Below are 21,976 nucleotides of genomic sequence, written 5' to 3'. Positions count from 1 at the left end.
CCAGGCAGTAAGGGACAGTGTGTGTGTGTGTGTATATATATGTATATATATATGTATATCTATATTTTCAGTGTGCTTGTGTGTCATGAATGTGTATCTCCATTCATTAGGAGAACATGATGGGGTTGTAACGTGTGGACGTTAATGTATGCTGCAAACTTGGAGGGAAGGCGACTTTTGTACTTGTGAAATGTTTTTTAGGTACTGATTCTCACAGATTTTATTTTTCTTTTAAATAAGTGCCTATCATTTTGTTTCACTGTGTCTCTGTAAGTAGCTTCTAGTTGAAGAGTAAACTTGACTAAAGGGTGAAAGCTCAGAATTTCCACACAGAGGTTTGTTTCTGGATGACGGACTTTTGCGAACATCTATGTGCTTTCACAGTTCTTGTCTCTCTCTGCTGAAAATCCAAATGCTAATAAACGGATTGTCATTTTGCTATAGTGGCCCGGTGCTCCGCTTTTTAGTGCGAGAGAAGAGTTGCTGGTGGCCAGTGTTCTTTTCTTGACTCCATTCTAGTTTTAATTTACGTTTTTGATCTTGAATCTTAAGAAGAAATTTGAAAGCATGTTTGGTTTTTTTTTTTGCAATTAAGTTTCTAAAGAGCCTGTTGTATTACAGCGGATAGGAGAGACATATCTTAAAAGTCATTGTCTTGGCCAATAAAGCTTTAGTGACTGTTAAGTTCAGAAAGCTTGCTCCTGCGTGGTAATTTAAGCACATTAAGTTTCAGTTGGTGATTTGGTGATCAGGCATTGTAATTTGTGGTCTTCTCTGAATGGCATTGAGATGGGTCATGGAGGCTTTGTGAGTGTACAGTGTTCCTGCATAAGCAGCTGCAACAGTTAATTACAGTGATTGTTGAAGAAACTTGCACCTGTTTCTTGTTTCAGATTCTAGTAATTAGGTCTATTTATGGTCCTTGCTGGCAAAAAATAGTCTTATCACAGATCCTTGCTTGTTTTAAAGTAGCTACTACTGTAGTTTCATGATACTTGAAGGCAGAGATCTTGAGACTCCACGATAAGCTATTGAGGTGGTTAGGTAGGGTTTTACTCAAAATACTCTATTTGAAGAGATGTCTTATGTTACCTAGAAGTGGTGTGAGAAGGTGGGTAGCTGGATAGGGAAATTAACACATTTAGGTATATGTGTTTATGCCGAGATTCTTTCTAATCTTATGTTTTTAGATTGATTCTGTCTGAGGTCTCTTTACCTCTGTTTGAATGTAGTGTTATTTACATGTATTAAAGAGCTGATGACTTGTGCAGGATGGGGAGCTTGTTGGTGTTTGGTTGTGACTTGGGGGGGCGTCAGCTGCTCACACCTTTCCACTTCTCATTCTCTTAACTTTATTGTGCATTTTCACTTAGTTCTTACTGCTTAAGAGCTCAGAAGAAACACGTGGCATTGGTACCTAGGGATGTGATTTTCCTTCCGTTAGGGTCATATACTTGAATATATTTGGTAAAATATGTCTTCAGCTGGAATGTAAAATATGACATTTCTTGTAGCTCATGCTGTCCATCATTGGTAATTGCATAGAGAATATCTGTCTGTCAACAAAGCTCTTGTTCTGTCTCCTGTAAACTCCCTCAAATACCTGTTGACCTTTCTTTTCATCTTACTATTTTCTTACGTTTGACTCAGAATGTCATTTCCTGAAAGACATGGAGCTGATCATACAGTTAGTGCTGGAATATTTCATCTCTATTGAGTCTCTGTGTGTTTTTCTCAAACACTTAGGTATTCTGCTGAGTGACTGAAGAGAAGTAGACTGTCATTCAGGCCTCCTTAATGACTCTAATTGGATGATAGTGCTGTAGAAATCAACAGCTTTTCTATGTTTATATAGTGGTTCCTGCAGTGTAAACAGACGTGAGTTCAAAACTTGCTTTTCAGTTTGTGGCTGTTTCACATGCTTTGGATCTAGAGATAGATGAAGTTGGCAAAATGATGAAGCTTTTATTATTGCTATTGTATGCAGCACCTGGGACTGAAAATTTAAAGGAAAAGTCAAAGTTTTCCTGGCACCTGATCTTGATGGTGCAAAATCATGAAAATGGCGCAGAGCATATCACCAGGGACTCATTTTAGTGAGTCACATTCACTATAACTATTCAAACACCATTAGTCTTTCTCACACAGAGGAATTGTTGCATGTTAACCATGCGTTTTACCAAACATCGTTCTATTTATGAATAAAGCACACTTGTTATGCTTTATTCACACTCTTCAAATTAGGTTAAAGTGGATGTACTTTGTCTGAGATACACGGTTATTCTGTTTTTCTGAAAAATTAGATTTGTCGTTGATGGATCCAGATCTTTCAGATAGTGATCCTTTACAAAAAGAGTTTCAGTATCTGTTAACAAAATGTGAGTAGACCTGGCCAGAAGGTAAAGGCTGTCACTTGCCTTGTGAAGATGAGAAACATACCTCCAACATACATTGTCCCCACACTAAAGTATTTTGATTCTGAAATGTTCAGTGGCACCTCCTATTTTTTTTGTTTTCTGTAAGCCATGGCTTTGGCTCCTGTAGGGCGTGCTGTCTCTTGGTGAGAACGTGACAGTGGGGAATGATGTCTCGTTCTGGCAACTTCATTCTCATTCTCTCTAGCTGCATCTTACACAGAGCTCTCTGCTTGTCTTGGAGAAGATTTCCAGGCTACAGATTTATGGTTTTAAAACTTGCAGTTGCTAGAAATTTTCAGCTGCTTTTGTTACTGAATGGAGCACTTTGCTGCCACGATAGAATGCTAGTAACTTTTGCAGTCATGGTGGGTGCCATCCTTGTATTTTCTCTCTTTAGACTTGTCTTTTGCCACTTTGAAAGTTGTTTCTTTGCTTTGAGGAGGAGAAGAACTGTTACTGTTCAACAATGTTAATGAGCTTGAATTTAAAGTGAGGAACTTAGTCCTTAATTTTTTATTGTTTTGGAGAAATATGGATGTGATGTGGGCTGTATTGAGAAAAGCAGCCGAAGAACTTGTTTGAATGCCTTTCAGTGCATCTGCTAAAACATTGCATTGTGTATCTGGTACTGAAATATTGAAAAGTAATAAAACTGCTATAATTTTTTTAAATGCAAACCTAATGTCAATGTAAGGGCTAATAAAATACTCTGTGTAACAGTACATTTTGCTGAGTGCATTTATGTTACACCACCATAGTTTTACCCCTGCATGCTATGCACATAGGCCTGTAAATTGGGAAGTTATTTTCTGGATGACATAAAGTGATGTCATAGCTTGTCAAATTGAGAATAAAGTGTGTGCCTAAAAAATGGGGCTCTGTTTGAGCTTTTGAGCCTAAGCTAGAAGCTAGTAAAGAGATGTATAAATTTTAATTTAAAAATATACTGGATGTTTATGAGGTAGCATTCAGGGCTAGTGCAGTGGGGAATTGAACTGTAAATTTTTGAAACTAAAAGCTTGATTTATTGCATTTTGACTTAAAATCAGCTCTCCTTAGGCAGAGGACTGTAATAGTCATAAACCCTGCACAAAATGGACCAGTCTGGTGGGATTTCTCTGATGCCATTGTATCATAACTCTGCAAGTTATTTGTTATTAACTTTATTCTTTGACCTTTTTTTTCATAAAGGTGAAGCAGTGCTGTATAATAGATGTGACATGATCTTTATCTGTGAGATTAATAAAACCAGTTCTATTATATTTGCAGAGCTTGGTAAGGTCTGTACATGTCCCCAAATATTCCAACACAGCACTGTAGGTAGTTACTTAAAATTTGTTAAATCCCTGGAAATGTTGTTGGTTTATCATAGACTTTATCAAATAATTTTAATAACCTTTGTAGGAAGAATACTCCGACTCAGATATGTAGATACGTTCCTGTTTTTCAATGTTTGGTTAACAGTTGTCAATCTTGTGTTTATTTTCTTCTGTAAAACTTTGGATTGGCTTTGAATTGCAGTTGGGCTAGATGGTTGGTGTAGGTCCCCTCCAACCAAACTCTTTTATTCTAATCTCACATATCAAATGGAGTTGCTCCTTTTCACTGTTACATTTTCAGTATACTCGAAAAAACATGCAATAAAGGTAAAGCAACTTGGTTCCTCCTAAAAACATCTAGGCTAAGCTTGATATTTCTTACAGAGTTTTCTGCCTGCCTTCTTTCCTTTCTGTTATCTGCTGTCTTCTCCTTGATGCTCTGTGAGGAAAGCCTGGGGGAGGAAACAGGGAGGGAGTGTGGATGTGTTTTTTGTGGGTCTTTTTTTTTTGTAACTAGTGCTTGATTTAAATATCTGCAACTATTTTCACTTACATTAGTCATTGAGCAATTCTGTATTTCAAAGAGTCTTGGAAAGTTTGTGTTATATTGAGACTCTGATGTGTATCTGATGCCTTGAAATATTTTAAGACTGGAATGGACCAGTTTTGTCTGTTAGAATAACTTCTTTTTTAACCCAGGCTTTTAAACGGCACGCTTGATTTTGTGTGTGAATCTCAAAACTTGTACTGATCATTGAAGATCATGATGGAAGATTGCTTAGAACTAAGATGGTTTTTTTTGACAGTGAATTTCGAAGTCCATGTTTTGCTAAAAGCTCTTCTGTTCCTAAATGGCTTTAATTAACTCTATGTTTAACTTCTGAGGTTTGTGAACTGTACCATGAGTTCTGAATTCAGACAGAAGAGGCTGTGGCAGGGTTTGGAGCTCTTGCAGCTCACACCTCACTCTTAATAAAAGGATTCGACAGGTTGTGTATGATGTATTTATTGTGCTGAAGGTGAGGAAAAGCCCTTCTGTTTGTGGGTTTTTTTGTTTGCATTTTTTGAATTGAATGTTTGCTAGATATGCCTCTGCCACACATCCTGTAGTTGAAATACAGGATGTAAGCTTTTCCTCTAAATTCTTTAGGAGACAAGCAAAGGTGATGAGATGTAATCTTGAAAACCTCTATGATATTTTCTTTTACAACAGCGTTGCTAATGTGCATGCTGCTTTTATTTTGGGGTTCATGGCAAAAGTAGTGTAGGATTGCGTACTACCATAATTCACTAAACTTGTACGAATCATTAGAATTACTTAGAGTAAGCTAACTTGGGATGTGGCTTCTGTTTTGAAGTTACAGTTTGTTTATAATCAATGCATTTTTAGTAATGAGATGCTGACTAGCATTTGTGTCTCTAGAGAAGAAGAGGAACGTCTGAGAAATAAGATCCGAGCAGATCATGAAAAGGCTCTGGAAGAGGCTAAGGAGAAATTGAAGAAATCGCGGGATGAGATTCAAGCTGAGATTCAAACTGAAAAGAACAAAGTAGTGCAAGAGTTGAAAAAGAAAGACAGCAAGCCACTGCCCCATGTTCCTTTACCAAATCTGATAGGGATAAACAGTGGAGAACCAGCAGACCCGGATATCAGAGAGAAGAGGAACAAAGTTAAAGAGGTAAAGGTTATGGTGATGTCCTTCCCATTTTGGTATTTGATAGCAGTTACTTTATATGGTGTTTGGTTGCTGTGGTTTTTTTTTTAAATTAAAAAGAGAAGAAAAACAGAGCTACAAATCTTCCTGATAAACAATAATCTAAAAGTACACATCAGGTATTAATGAACATCAGCATTGCATGTCTTTTCCTGGTATAGCAGTGTTAGTATTTCACTCGATAAAAACATGATTTTAAGAATTTCCTCAGTGATACGGGTTCAAAGTGAGTTTGTCATTAACACGTGGAACAGCAACAAGCGCATCTTTAGAGCAGAGCCTGACTTTGTCAACTTCCATTCAAAGAATGGGGTATGTTAGTGCGTCACAAGATATTTTTAAATGTTTAAAAAGTAGACTGAAAGATGGGGGAAAAAAAATGACCTACTGCTAAAATTTGCAAATTACCAAATTATTGCACGCTTTTCAAAATAGGTTTTAAATGGATCTAAAACCCAGCAGTTTATTTAAACAGATTGCCTCATTTACCTGGAAAACATTCAAACTAAAATGTTGGTTTAGACTTTTGGTTCTGTGGCAGTTTATGTTGATTTTGGTCTTATCCTTTTCATTCATGGTTGCCTGTGAGATTCTCTGTGCTCTTTTGCCCTTGCAAGGCCAATTTCCTATTATGGTCACTAGGCATTTTTTGGCGCCTGTGTTTCTGACTGGTATAGCAGAAACATTGTATAGCCTCCTTTTCCCGCCCTTTTTCCTCCCTTTTCCTTTCCTGTGGTCTAATTAGTTTTATGCCTAAAAATCAAGTTAGCAAGCAAGAGTAGTTCAGAGGAAGATAAGCACAGGCTCTGTAACTAAAGAACATCCAGGACCACAGCACTTAGTAGCTGCATCAGCTAAATTTTCTTTTGAATTGTAATCTGACTTTATCTCATAAAAGCAAACAGAAATAAGTCAGTCACACACCTGCCCTTGTAATACGGAAGAATTGCAGCTGGAGCATGTGCCATGCTGCAGGTAGGTTACCCAAGCTGAAATTTACTTTGAATGTTAATGCTGACTAGATGAAATCCACTCTCACCAAAGAATAAACAACTGCTTACAGTACCCAAGTCATACAGCATGGAGCTGTGGCATTATTTGAATCTGTCAAGTACGAAATCCATTCCTGGAAGGTGTGCTTATTCTGTTAGTGACTGCTGCAGAAGCACTTTTGGTTGAGAAGTTGTTTGTGGAATATTAGACTCCCTTGACCTTGTTTGGTTAGGGCTGTTTATTAAAAGGCAGCACTGAGCTGCACTTTCAAGAGGCTCTACTGCTTTTCAAAACTGTGTCCTCAAACATTTTCAGTGAGAATCTACAAAGACTGTTCCTTCTCAAAATGTCTTCTCTAGGGTGAAGATGATGGATGAATGTTATGGTCAAGTAGTCATCAACGCTTTGTAACCTGAGCTACAGATTACTGTATTCAAATATCTTTGAGTTGATGGATTTAATAGGTAGAATAAAATTGAGTTAACCAAGTAATGTGAAAGTTCTGAGTACAGCTAACAGTGAAGAACTAGCTGGAAGAAATACTCAACTAAAGTTCCTGTAGATCAAGCCTCGAATTGGAAGGAGTGCTGAAAATTGGTATTTGTATTTCTGAGTTTTTTTGATCAACATGTAGACTGAGAGGATGTGAAAAGTCAATAAAGAATGGCAAAGTGAATAAAAGTTAATAAAGAATGGCAATTTTTTTGAAACATGAATAGGTAGTAAAGTTTGGACAATTCTTGCTGATCTAAACCTGAAAGTATACCAATTTGTGAGTAAGGAATCCGGTGTAGTTTGTGATTAAGGATCACGAGGTAGTAGCTCTGGTGATCCTTCGCTGCAATTGCTACAAATCTCTTGCTGGGAAAGGCTTACTCCCTTTTTTTGGTAATCAGCCTATGTGTTAGTCACATTGACAAACTGTTCGTTTTTTTTTTTTCTTTTATTGCATAACTTGTTTATGGCTCCTGTTGTGGTTTATGAAGTGTAGCTTTTCATAGCCAGACCGAAGATTTTAGGGGACTATGTAGCACGTGGATAAGTACCTCAGTTATGATAATCATACCTTTTTACTGAGCAGTCGTCTATAATGTGGCCACTGTGCTTGAACAGTCCAGGATCGTACTGGCATGACTGAGACTTCTTTGTTGTGTGAATTTTCTTCATTGAGTCAGTTTTGTTAGTACTATAGCTGCCAGGCGATCTCCAGAATTTTTAAATTCTTTGATGCAGGGCAGCAGATTATTAATTCTATTGCTAGGTGTGTGAAGGTGTAGAATACACAAGTAGAAGGTCCCCGGGTGAGAATGGACAGGAGATAGTGCTGAAGGAACCCATTGCTGGTACATTGTCATTTGTGTTTGACCTCTGGGTCTGCTTCTGGATTTTGGCATGTGCTGTGTTGCAATGAATATAACGTGACTGAGATAAAACATATATCAACAGTGTCAAGTGAATAATATTTTGCCTGAAACCTGTTTTTGACAGCATCACATGTATTGAAGAAGTCTGCAGTGATTCCAGAGATGCATAGTACGTTTTGAAATATGCTGTGATCATCGCAGAGATCTTCTTTCTGTTTTTTGTAACCAGTGTAGACTAATACAAATAGTCTTTGTAGATGAGATAGAGACTCAGCAAAAAAAAAACCCAAACAAACAACCCACAAGTTCCAGGAGGCAGGATCTCTAATGTAAGCCTACACCTAGCGTATTTAATGACTTGCATGTCAGAAATGCTATGGTTGTTTGGACTGAGACTGAAAAAACAGCACAGGGAAGCTCTTGGCTCCTTGGAGGCTGCATATCTGGCTTCATAATTCCAGGTGGTCCTGAGAATGCATTTGGCTCAGGCCTGAGTTTGTACTGAAGTGTACTGACCCATTTTGAGGAACTTCACTCTCACAGAACAGCTTTAGACATTAATTTACAAAATTAATGAATTTATACAGCCTATTTCTCCTAGTATGAAGTAGAGAAAAACTGTAGTATCGGGCTGGCAGTTGGGGATCTAGGCCTTTATGGTTGGGAGAAGCTGGAAAGTTTTCAAAGAGGAATCGAGTTTTTATAATTTTTACAGAAAATGTATTACTACTTCTTTGTTCCAAAGAACAACTTGGTAAAGTCTTTTTTTTTTTTTTTTAACAGGTCTTTGTATTAAAAGTGGTTTTGCAGTACTAAAATATTTTTCAAGTACCTATTTTGATTTTTTTTAAAGTGCATATTTAAGTAAAAAAAAAAAGTGTAGTGCTCTTAAAAGAGCTTTATTAAAGCATTTAAAAGCTTTATATAATAGGAGTATTTACTGAGCACAGGGAGGGAGGCTTCTAAAGGTCATGGTATAAGCCAGGAACAGAATCTGCGTCTCTGGGTTTTGTTTTTATGTGTCTTTTGGATCTGATACCTGTGTTTAGTGTTACATTGTATTCTCAGTTGTAACTCACAGAATTGTATAATTTGTCTATATTCTTCCAACAAGCTGTTAATGCAGTTACTTCAGTAAGGACCATTTATGAAGAGCGACTGAAGGAGCTGGGCCTGCTTAGATTGAAGAAGAGGAGGCTGAGGGGAGACCTCATCACTCTCTACAGCTACCTGAAAAGACATTGTAGAGAGGCTGGTGCTGGTCTCCTCTCACAGGTAATTAGCAGTAGAACAAGAGGGAATAGATTCAAACTGCAACAGGGTAGGTTTAGACTGGACATGAGGAAAAAAGTGTTCACAGGAGGAGTAGTCAGACATTGGAACAGGCTGCCCAGGGAGGTGGTTGAGTCACCATCCCTGGAGGTGTTTAAAAGTCGTTTAGATGCGGTGTTGGGTGAGATGGTTTAGGGGTGAGCTTTGTAGAGTAGGGTTAGTGGTTGGATTCAATGTTCCCAAGGGTCTTTTCCAACCTGAATGATTCTGTGATTCTGTGAGTTGGCTGATTATTTTAGATGCACAGGGACAGTTTTGACAAGTAAAGACTTTCTACCTAGTGTATGTGCTTTGTAGCACTTATCTAGGATATTAGCTTCCGTTTCTGTCTTATAAAAAATGTCAGGGCTTTTAATTATCTGGTATTTTAAGAATAAATGCATATGAAAATTATTCTTCCTGCTACACTGTAGTTTTCTATTAATATCCAAGTGATTTTTTTCATACTAAGTAAAAGATGAGAAAATGTTTTTATAAGAGGGTGGATGTAACTCTATAATTTTCCAAAGAGATGTGTCTTTTTATTGTGGTTGATGCAATGAAATTAAGAAAAACCCCCTCATCTTTTGGAAGTCATTGTCTTCCTTTCCAAGTTAGATCAGGTATAAATTGCATGAGCGCTTGGAATTCTTGGCAAATTTCCCTTACGTCCTTTAAATGGTGTTGACAATATTTTTGTTTCTGCACTTTAAGTGTAGTTATTATGTAGTGCCCTTTTTTGAGTTTAGTTTCCTTGAGAAGTTAAATTTTATCCAGTCAAATAAGGAAAATTTTATAATTCTATTCACTTAGGATTCAGGTTTCCTTTCATTTCAGACTAAGATTTCATAGATTATCTTTCTGCCAACGTTCATTCCAGATACTTGTTAAAATAGTGTGTTTCACCCAGTAATGGTGCTAATCCCATGCCGAATATTCTACATAATCTTGTGCTAAACATTGAAATGCTTGGTTCGAGTTCTTGTTCATAGGTGTTTTCCCTGAGAAATGTTGGAGTTATGGACATGTAAGTTTTACATAATGCAACACATACTGACTTACATGTACAATCAGGTACTGTTTTTCCTGTGTGCTGCACAGGACTCTGGGAGCAATTGCCTAGGACCTGGGGGCCTGGGAGATGGTCCCCTTGGTCCTGCCTGTGAGGGGAAGGGTGTGAGGAGGGTGATACTGGCAGTGCACATCAATAGCTGCTTGTGGAGCCAGTGCTGGCCACATGGTTTTGGGTTCTACAACCCTGGGGCCCTGTTTGCAGGGTATTGCCTGGGAGAGAAGGGATCCTCCTCAGCAAGGTGGCCTTGTTTGCCAGCAGGATGGCTGACTTTGTAAGGTGGGCTTTGAGCTAGGAACGATGGGGGAGGGAGTGACTGACAGTGAATGAGCAAGGGGCCTGCGATGACGTGACAGAAAGGGATCACAAAATCAAATACCCAAGTCTAAGCAGGGTTACCTCTAGCATTTGCATATAAGCAAGGAAATGTTGACAAGACACCATTACGGAGAAACCTCCAAAACTGTTTCTGGGAAATCAGCATTTCAAGGTACCTCCCTGAAGCGCACATACAATAACATGTGTGGCACGGGAACTAGACATGATGGCTCAGACCTGTGTGCAGTGGCAGGGCTGTGATATTGTTGGGAGATGCGGAGATGCATCTGGTGGGATGATGTATACAACTGAAGTGTTTCAGTGGAGAGATAAAGACTCTTTAAGAACAGGATCAGGAAGACAAGGGGGTGAAGTTGCTTGGTATGTGTGAGAGCTGCTGGAGTGCCTGGAGCTCTGCCTGAGGACGGATGATGAGCCAACAGAGAGGTTATGGGCAAGGTTTGGAGAGCAGATTGGAGCAGATGGGTGGCATTGCAGAGTGTGCCTGTTGTAGGTCACCTGACCAGGAATAACAAGATGCTCTACAGACGGATTGGAGCATCGTCATGATTGCAGATTCTGGTCTTTATGGGGGACTTGAACCAACTTGGTATCTGCTGGAGGCACAACACAGCAGGGCATAAACAATTCAAGAGTTTTCTGGAGTGCATTGATGACAACTTACCCTGCCAAATGGTAGTATAGCCAATGAGGAGAGGTGCTCTGGTAAACCTCATTCCAAAATAGGTTTGTTGAGGATGTGCAGTTCAAGGGCAGACTTGACTGTAGTGACAATGAGATAATGGAGTTTAGGATCCTGAAAGGAGGGAGAAGGGCAGAAGCAAGCTCATAACCCTTAACTTCAGGAGAGCAGACTTAGCTTCTTGAAAAATCTCCTTGGTAAAGTCCGTTGGGATAAAACACCCTGGAGGGAAGAGGGGCCCAAGAAAGCTGGTTAGTATTGAAGGATCACTGGCACTGAGCTTGAGTGGTCCATCCCAATGAGCAGGAAGTCAGGTGAAAATGTCAAGAGCTCTTCCCAAACTCAAACACAGAAAGAAAATATCAAGAAGGTAGAAAGAGGGAAGTAAACATGGGAGGAATAGAGAGATACTGTCTGAGCTTGCAGAGATGGGGTTAGGAAAGCTAAAGTCCTACTGCAATTGAATCTGGCAAGGGATGTCAAAAGCGACATGAAGGGCTTCTATGAGTACACAGGTACTAAAAGGAAGGTTAAAGAATATGTGAACCTGCTGCTGAATGAGGCAAGGGATCTAGTGACAGAGGACATGGAAGAAGCTGTCATTCTTTCTTTGCGTCAGTCTGGACTGGTAAGACTGGTCCTCAGGAATTCCAGGCCCTGGTAATCACTGAGAAAGCCTGGAGCGAGAGAGATGTACACTTAGTGGAAGAGGATCAAGTAAAGGAATACTTAAGCAAAGTGAATGAATACTTAAAGCAAACTGTAGATCTGTAAGTGTAGGGGCCATTTTGATATGTACCTAGGAGTGCCGAGGGAACTGACTGATGTTTTTGCAAAACCTCTTGATAATCTTCGAATGATTGTGGTGGATGGAAGAAGTGCCCAAAGACTTGAGGAAAGGAAATGTCATTCCTGTCTTCAAGAAGGTAGACCCAGGAGACTTCAGGTCAGTCAGCCTTGCATCAATTCCTGTGAAGGTAGTAGAACAACTAATCCTGGAAGCTATTCCCCAGGCTTGTGAACAACAAGAAGGTGATTGGGAGTAGCCAGCATGGATTGAGAAAGGTGAAGTCATGGTCGACTTACCTGATAAGCTTGTATGATGAAACAACTGGTTCAGTAGATGACGTGAGCAGTGGATATTGTCTACGTAGACTATGGTAAAGCTTTTTGGTGCTATCTCCCATAAAATCCTCACAGAGAAGCTAATGGAGTATGAGCTGGTTAAGCAGACAGTGTAGTGGGTTGAAAACTGGCTGAATGGCTGGGCCCAGAGGGTGGTGATCAGTTATTTGGAAGTATTTTTGGAGACCCATAACTAGAGATGTACTCCAAGGGTCAATACTGGATCCGATCCTGTTCAACATATTCATTAATGATCTAGGTGAATGGACAGAATATACCCTCAGCAAGTTTTCTGATGACAAAACTGGGAGGAGACATTGATACACCAGAGTATTGTGCTGCCACCCAGAGGGACCTCAGGCTTGAGAAACTGGCTGGCAGGAACCTCGTGGAGTTCAATGAGAGCGAGTTCAAAGTCGTGCACCTGTGGAGGGAACACAATGTATGCTGGAGGTCAACCATGTGGAAAGCAGCTTTGTAGAAAAGGACTTGCGAGTCCTGATGAGTACCAAGCTGAACATGAACCATCAGTGTGCCCTTGAGACAAAGAAGGCTAATTGTGTTCTGGGCTGCATTAGACAAAATATTTCCAGGTGGTTGAGGAAGTGGTCCCTCTCCTCCTTCTCAGCACTGGTGAGGCTACACTAGGAATGCTTTATCCAGTTCTGGACTCCCTAGTACAAGAGCAACATGGACATACTGGAGAGATTCCAGCACAGGGCCACAAAGATGGTTAAGGAACTGGAGCATCTCTCATCTTGGGAAAGGTTGAGAGAGCTGGGACTGTTTGTCCTAGACAAGAGATAGCTCAAGGGGATCTTACCAATGTATATAAATACCTGAAGGGAGGTTGTGAAGAGAACGAGAGACAACGGGCACAAACTGAAACACATCTGAACATCAGAACCCTAGTTTACTGTGAGGGTCACCAAGTACTGGAGCTGGTTGCCCATACAGGTTGTGGAGGCTCCCCCTCCTCGGAGAGAGACGTAAGATAACTGGACATGGACCTGGGCAGCCTGCTTCAGGTTACCGTGCTTGAGCAGGGAGATTGGACTAGATGATCTTCAGAGGTTCTGTCCAACCTCAGTCATTCTGGGATAGGATGATGTTTGTTGGCTAAGCCCATCAGTGTGCAGTAAACTTGAGTGAAAGGTTTTTTATATTTTAGGTTTCAGAGATAGAAAATGTGACTTCTCTGGAGCTATTGTTCTGCTGCTTATTTTGTACTCAAGGGCAGTGTGGTGTTCACACAAGCTAGAGTTGTGAAGTGACTGAAGCTGCTGGCTGTAGCATGCTTGCTTCTTGTGCAGGTTAAAAGCTGTTGTGTTTAACAAGATGAGATGGCAAGGAGATATCTTACTGCTCTCTGATAAGCTGTTTTCAGCACAGCAGAATTTTGGTTCTCTTTCGGCTTGTCATGGCTTTCTGGTTAAAATGAAAAAGTGGAGAAAGAAGCTTAAGCAGAAGTTGTGAAACAGGCGTCTAGGGAGCATAGGGGCCACAGTTAAAGACAGCTTGCTACTTCTGACACCTGCAGAATGAGTTGCTGTGAAGTTTGGGGACTTTGCACAAGTGAGGAACGAGGTCCCGACTGGGAAGCTGGGGGTGTTCTGACTTTTCTTTTAGCCAGTAAACTGACTGTGGCCTTCAGCAAAACCTTCAGTCTATTCTCTTTATTAAAAATGTGACTTCTAATATGTTGCCTCTTAGAAGGAGAGGAGGTAGAAAGCTAAATAATTTAGTACTAGTGGAGGAAATTTTGGAAATACTTTTATAAATGTGCCAAGAAGACAAGTGATTAAAATGTATTTTCATCATGATCTCTGGGTGATGTTCAGGAGGCTGCTAATAACATTGGGAAGTAGCAGGCTGTTTCATAAGCAGCTAAACTAATGGTTTCCGACGGATTTTTTGACCTACATCCCATTACCACCACCCTCTGCTCCTCAGCCACTTGTTCCTGTGAGTGCACTCTTACCTTCCTGTTTGACTGCATAAATTGCACCATGTTCTGTGCTTGGCTTAGAGATACATGCACACTAAATAATACCCCTCTGAATGAATAAAGGGTTGGATAATAACTGCCTTCCTCTCAGTTGGCGTACTAATTTTTCTGTCTACATTGCCTAGTCTACTAATTTTTTCTGTCTACATTGTCGAGTCACAATTACATTTTTTTATTATTATTATTCCCCCCTCCCCCCAAAAAAAAGTGGAGGTTCCTCTCACAGGTTTGAAATGAGAGAATGGATTCAAAGGCTACTGCAAATGTATGCGGCAAATAGCAGATGTACAGACAGCAAGGTTGCATAAGTCTTACTCTCTTAAGAAATCAGGTTAAAAATAGTAAGTGTCCTTTTACCTGAGTTCTATTTTGTGAGCTTATTGAGAAAAGAGCTGTGCAGAACAAAGAAATACTTAATCATGCTGCATTAACTACTCTTTCCATAGTTACTATTCATATAACTTCCATGGCTAATATAATTTTCTTAATTTTTTTTGTAATTGCAATGTTTCTGATCTAGCCAAACAGGCTGCCTTCTGTGACTGGGGACTTTTTTCAGCATCTAAAACCAGATTAGAACAATTTCATTATTGCTGACACTCTATTTTCTTTACCAAACATACTTGGACTTCTGGTTGGTTAGGACATCAGTTTTTATTAATGTATCTATTGGATTAAGGGTTTTGCATTGTGTTTTGTAGCTCCCTGCTTCTGATTTTGATACTAATAAAAATGAAGCACAATAAGTATTATGACTTATCTTTTTCACTATTTAAGGTAACCGTCTCTGCAATGTGTGTGTGTTTGTATAAAATATATTCATACATTTTATGTTTGTGTATATAAAAATGTTTGTATTGATACGTATGTATACACACAAAGTTATTTTATATCCACACTATTTTCATTCTCTGTGTCTTCGATTTTTTCAAATGTAATTCAGAATGTTGAGAATAGCTAAGTTGGCTTTAAATTAATTTCACTGCCCTTGTTAATGCTTATCTTATTTTTACTGAGTAAAATAAGTTTAAAGTAAGCATGGACTCTTTTTGATCAAGCCTGTTGGTAAGCTAATTTTCAATGGATATATTAGCATGAAAATTGTGCAGTTAGCACCTTGACCTGTACAGACAAGTTAGGAATGGCCCTGCACAAAGTTGTGTCCCAGCATGTTGGAGCAATTCTATAAAGAACTTGGTTTACGTTTGTAAGTCTTTGATTTATACCTATGAGAAGCTTTGAGCTTGGTATATTTAATTTGCTTGAACAGAAAGAGGAAACTAAAGCTCTTAGCATGGATGGTGCAGTGTTTTGGCTGCACATCTGGGTAGGTTGCTTTGGTTGGCAACTTAAAATGTGCTACAGATGAGGAATGCAAACTTGGTTTTGAGGATATTTGAAATATGAATCAATTTACTCAAGTTGTAGCAATTACAGAATTCTCCAGCACTTGTGCATTATTGGAAGCATGTTAAAAATTCAGGAAGGTCTTAATAATTAAAGATATATTTTTTCCAGACCATTGTGAGAAGAACTTATCTTTCAACAATGAACTAGCACATGCAGTATTTAAAATTCATAAATGCAAAATAAAAAGCATGCAAGAGAACAAGGAAATATTTCACTTTCTTGATATAGTCAGCAAATTAAAAATGAACAGAACCTCCATCTTCGGAAATGCATAAATCAAAAGGCTCTGTGGTATCTGAGGATCCTTGGGTTTTGGTTTTGTTTTGTTTTGTTTTGTTTTTTTAATTTTGTATTTCATTTATTCCCTTATTACTCCCAAAGCAACTCCATAGAATGTATGCCAGTGTGTTCATTAGTGTAGTTTTCCTGGCGATGTCACATCTTGGAATTATTGATATTGGTGATGTCATTGACACACAATGTGAACTATCCGTAGTTGATGAGTAGCCTCTCATGATGTGTTCCATTATGCCATAGAACATCTGCATACAACTGTGTAATACCTGAAGCCTCCAATGGTTTACTCTGATTTAGTGTGCTCTGATATTTGGATTCTTGATTTGCATTGGTGGCATCTATTCTTATTTTCTGCTGCATTACCAGAGGATGAGAAGGTGGCTACAAGACCTCAGTTTTTGAAAGATATTCAAGGGGAGATCAAAGAACTGCAGACCCCCATGCCTGATGAATGAACTGCAAGTTAACAGAAACTAGAACAGGGAATAGAGTTGTTGAGCACACATAGGTAAGATTCCCTGGCATACTTTTAATGATGTCATGATGCAGAAAGCTGTGGAAGATCCCTGAAAGAGTCGTCAAGTGTGTGAAAAAGGGAGATATGGTTATACACATAATTTTTGAAAATATGTCTGGCAGGGTTTATCACTGACAGCTGCTGAACTAAGCAGCCGTGGAGGGATTATGTCTCTGCCTGGAGAAATTTGGTTAGAAGACAAGAGATGAAGAGCACGACTAAATGGTGCTGGAGGCCGCAGGGGGTATGTGCTAGGGAGCTATATTTTAAATTATGGAAATAAATTATTTGGAGTTTGAAAATGAATGGATAGTGGTATGATCAACTCTGCTGCCAACATGGAGATTTGGAGTAGAAAACTGAGGCCAGGCTTAAGAAGTGCAGAAAAATCTTATGAGACTGATTTTTCTTCGCTCTTATTTCTCTGTTAAATGTTAAATGATGCATTTGCGGGCAGGAAGGGGAGAAATTTTGGCTTCACGCTTAATATGAAAAGGTGTGAAGTGACTTATTACCATTGGAGAATTAGAGTTTGTAGTAGTTCCTTGGAAATGTCACTGTCTGCTCAATAGCAGAAAATAGCAAATATTCAGTATTTTAGGAAAGAACAACAAAACAGTCAAGGTTCTTACGTGGCACATGGAACTAAGGTGGTTCTGCATCTTGCGTGCTTCATGTAGTTCTAGTCTCTCAGCTTCAAAAGGGATGCAGTAAAACCGGCAGAGCTGCAGGGATCAGCTGATGAAGATGATTTGACTGAGGCCTGAAAAGGCAAGACTGGAAGAGAGGATCTGCTTTTCTGCTGGCTGATGTGCTGTCCTGCTGGTTTACAAAGACAATCTGGGAGGTTCCAGTTTTCTGAACAGCACAAGACCAGTCAAACTCATGAATACTGGTTTCTCTTGAAACCACAAGGATACACAAGGTCAAAAATAGCAATTCATCATCTTGGAGGGGGGAAAGCAATTGGCTTTCTTGTAAAAATTTGAGCAGTCAGTTCAGTGCTGTAAGCTCTCTCAAGTTTATGCTCTTTGTATGTACTGTTCCAGTTCTCATCAGTCTGAAGTATTTTCCCTTTAGATCCCTCAGACATCTTAGACTTCAAGTATTTCATGCCAGCAAAAAGGGACAAGCTTCTGATTTTGCATACATTTGATAAACATTTGAGTTCTGTTTTAGTAATGGATTTGTTACCAGATTCTTCAGTAAAAGAAAAGCCAACTCTCTCTGTGTGTGCTGAACATATTCCAAACAGACTCTTTCAGTGGCAATATTCAGAAATGCATGAGGCATAGACTGATGCCTGAAATAATTTTTATTTAGGTAGAGATTTGTAGCTCCCAGAAGATTAAAATAGTCTGTATGAGTTTTCTTCAAAAATCTGAGTATCTATACAAGGAAAAGATCATTCTTTAATTTAACCTCCAAAATGTATTCTCTGCAGGCTGTAGGAAAGTGGTTATTAATTTTTAATTTGCCAATTGAGCAGTAATCTTGTCTAGCAAGTCCTTGGTTAATTTTAAAACAGAATTTGAACATGGTTTGTATAAATCTCTTGAAATTGTACCCTTAACCGGAATATGTTCCTTTGAAAGCAGAACCTGTATGCTGTTTCTATTGTGCACATTCTTGATGGAATGGCAAGAAGAGGATAGGTTTCTAATTTCCAGGCACAACCTCTAAATACTGCAGTTTGTCAGTAAATTGTTTATTTTACCTATTTCTCAGGACTCTTATTTTCTGTTTGCTAGGTGTCTGCCCTTTTCTGAGAAGTGGAAAAGAGGTTTTGAACCAACGTGTGGTTTAAATTACTGTTTTTAACATGCTGCTGTAGTGATAGAACTTCCTTAGAAAAGTCTCTTCTCCATCACTGTAACCTTCTTTTGCTGCTACAGTTATAATTTTGTCAAAAGACATCATTATCACTCTGTCTTTATAAAAATCTGATTTCCAAGTGACTACAGAGGATCAGATCTCATCAACATGTTCTAAAGTCTGCAGATGCATCAGATAATGGTGCACCCAGAAAAGCATTTCTGTTTGTGCCCTGCTTCTTGGCATTCTAGCAGTCTTCCAGCAGATTCCAAATTCATCTTTTTGCTGAATTATCAAGCTGTACACACAACAGCATTTTGCTATCTGTTGTATATGGTGCATCCTGTAATAAACTGGTATTTGATGGACCTATGCCTTATGAGTGATTTGCCTTCAGAAGCAAAGTCAGGCATTCGTAGTGTCAGTAAGAAGTCTATTGCTAAAAGTATTTGTTTTGCTGGACAGATTGCAGCATCTTTATGTAATATTCTGTCAAGCTCCAAGCACTTACTTTGACAAACTATCAGGTGTGGAAATTTCAGGTATGGAAATCTACACCTTGCCTCTTCCTCAATTATTGATGCGTGCTTGTTATTGGACCGGCTTGTTATTTTCACTCTGCTGATCTTAAGATGCCTCTGTCATGAGTTCTTTAAGGGTTGGGGGTGTTTGGTTGTGTGTTTTTTTTTTTTCCAAATATTTTTACGTTTTTACTATTATCACTAGTGCTGATGTTTCAGTCAGAGTCTGAGACTTCCCTTTCCTCTTAAAGACAAGTTTTTCAAAGAAAGTCTATCTATACCTGCAGCTATTCTTTGGTATTTTCAGCTTTCACTGTGCCATTGCTATCTGGCATAACCATAGAGATGACCTTGGTTTTCAGATCAGGAGTTCATTTTGCTTGTATTTCCTGAGACAAAGTGGTGTTCTCTGAATGTTTTAGCTAGCAGAGGCATCTGTCTTCTCCTGTCTCTCAAAAGGTTCTGTGTGCACAACTCATCCCAGTAGTATAGGTATTATATCTATGTCATATCACGCTACCAGCTCTGGCAAGTAACAGAAATCTCCATGTTGTTGTACGATCTCTTGGTGTATCATCCTTACAAAACTTAACACTGTATACAAGAGCTGTGGGGCTTCTCACTTGCATGTAATGTGCAACTATCTGCTAACATGCTATCGTGAAATCTGCTCACTTGGGGGTGTAGGAGAGTAATGAGGTGTGTGCTGAAGTAATGTTCAGTATTTATATGGAAAAAAAGTCAGTTGACCTAGTAAGTGTAATAAATTCAGAAGATTCTCAGGGAGTTATAACAGCATATTCTTTGCACACTCGATAGAGAGGACAGGACAGATGTGTTTGTGTTTATCAAAGTACCCTAGTCTCCTCAAAATATTATTTCCTATCTTAGAACCTTAGAAGATGCAGTCAACTGTGTCTTAGTCTCTTGTGTTTGACAGAGTTTCTGATCTCAGTAGTGTATTCTTAAGTTACTTCTGCATTAATTCATGAATCTGGTGAAACCGAGTCCTTTTCTTAATGAAATTTTATCTTACGATAAATTTTATCACACACTCGTGGATATACGTGATGTTTTGTGTTTTAGCCATTTAATTTCCTTAATTGTATTACGTTTCCTTAGAACTAAATAGTGTGGAGCCAAATCTCTACTTTCCCCCTAGAAGCACAGGAAATTGGGACAGAAAAATATTCCACAATTAACCATCAGCTGTGAGAAAACAAGTTGTCATTCTTCTTCTGGATTTAGGTGGTTTTGATCTGTATTGGTATTTGCCTACACTTTGAGATTTCTACAAAGCTAAAATGTCAACAGTCATTTGATTCTCCTTCATGAAGTATTTATTTGATGCATTCAAAGGTCTTGGAAGCCCTGTTTCCCTTATGTGGAAGCAGGTTAGAACTGCCATGTCATGGTCACCTTGTTGTTTCCATATGCATCTGTTACCAAACTCGGACAGAGCTCGCTGGTCAATAACTCTTTAGTTTCATCCCTTTGGGCCTTCTAAAACTATAGGTCTGTATTTTCCCACGTAGTGTATTTAGGACTTAGAGGTGGACTGGCAAGCTGTGACTTAGAGCAGGACACTTCATGGAGGCCTTGACTGTCCCATTCTGCCTGGAGCAAGCCTTAAGTAGCTCCATCTCTGATCCTACTGTGGGCGGGAGGCTGAACTAGAGACGGCCTGAGGTCCCTTTCCACCTGAGCGGTGCTGTGATTCTTGATTCTATGATCTTAAGTCAATGAACAGTTTTGTATAAATTTTAGATATCTATAGGTTGAGGGACTTGTATACTGCTTGCAGTCAGGCTTTTATTGCATTTGTTTGTGCTGTGGTTTTCTTACCTATCAAGAGGGAATCACTTTACCTGAGTCATCTTGAGATTCTAATAGCTATTAATTGGTCAATTTGGTAAGTGCTTTGTGAGCAGTAATGGATTTGTGAACACTTTTTCTCTCTTCTTTTAGTGTAACATTTGCATCCTCTTTTTCTGACATTACAGGTTCATGACACTTAAAGAAACGATACAGTGTTATTGCCTAATCAGGTGTTGCAAGCTTTTCAGTAGGAATAGCAAAAAGCAACACGTGGGATGACTTTGAATGACAAGCAGTAGGAGTAGGACCTTGGGCAACTTGAGAGGGACACACAGGTGCCTTAGGTCCATGTCAGTTTTAAGAAAGGCCTGCTGCCCAGTTTCTAGGCCTGAGCATAAACCTTTGCAGTTCAGATTTATTGTCTGGGCATGAGTTAACTGAGCCATGGGGAATGTGGAGGGACTTTGCGTTTGAAGGAATTACAGCTCTGTAGGTCAGACAGGGATCACTTGATTATTGTAGGGAGACAGGGGCTTTGTTTTGCCTGTCTCAAGAGGAAGTTTAGATGCAGTCTGAAATATTGAGGATTATGAGACACTGACTTCCACTAAATCCTGGACTCGGTAAGGGAAGAGAGCCTGCTTCTATGTGAGGTAGTGCCACTAAGGCAACTGGCTGCACCTCACTTCTTAGCCAGCATCTCCTTGTTCCTTCCTGTTTTCTCTGAGTACAGTGACTCTCTGATTAAAAGAAGAAAGCTGCAGTCTTGTGAATCATAGGGAAAACTTTTTTCTTGCCCTGATATAATCGGTTTCTTAAAGGGTTAATATTGGTCTGTTGGTTACATTACATAGTTGGTCCTTTTAGAAAGCATTTCTCAAGCTTGTTGAGATCATGCTTTAAGTTCTATACACTTTTCCTGGGGTTTTTGTTTATATTAAGAAAATTTTGGTAGAATTTTTAGGATGCAGTATAAAAATATATGTAAAAAGTATGTGTAGTGTATAAGTATGTGTAGAATATGTATATAAATTATACATATATAAAAATATACATATATAAGTATGTATAAGTATGTATTATAAGTATGTATAAAATATATGTAAAAAGTATGTATAAAGTTGTGGATACAGCTGCATGGCTGTTGTTATGAACAAAACTGTTTCAAAACTTGTTCTGTCTCGGGTAGTGTCTTTCGGTATCCAATTTCTTCCTATTGCTTGCTTTGATCATTTTAGGTAAATAATATTTAA

General features: G+C 39.0%; 1 protein-coding gene across 1 annotated transcript in view; it reads left to right on the top strand.

The window, feature by feature from the left end:
* LOC104276613 (mannosyl-oligosaccharide 1,2-alpha-mannosidase IB-like) overlaps window positions 1–21,976 on the top strand; it is a gene marked incomplete at its 5' end in the record, with an annotated part of 68,946 nt that overhangs the window by 24,457 nt on the left and 22,513 nt on the right. The window contains one exon of the mRNA XM_009872995.1: window positions 5,160–5,415. Within this exon, the coding sequence (XP_009871297.1) occupies window positions 5,160–5,415 (256 nt within the window). The remainder of the gene's footprint in view (window positions 1–5,159; window positions 5,416–21,976) is intronic.

The sequence above is a fragment of the Apaloderma vittatum genome, unplaced genomic scaffold (assembly GCF_000703405.1).
Source record: "Apaloderma vittatum isolate BGI_N311 unplaced genomic scaffold, ASM70340v1 scaffold8337, whole genome shotgun sequence".
In the NCBI taxonomy this organism is placed as follows: Eukaryota; Metazoa; Chordata; class Aves; order Trogoniformes; family Trogonidae; genus Apaloderma; species Apaloderma vittatum.
Note: the sequence above shows the minus strand (reverse complement) of the source record. Positions and strands in the feature narration are given on the sequence as shown.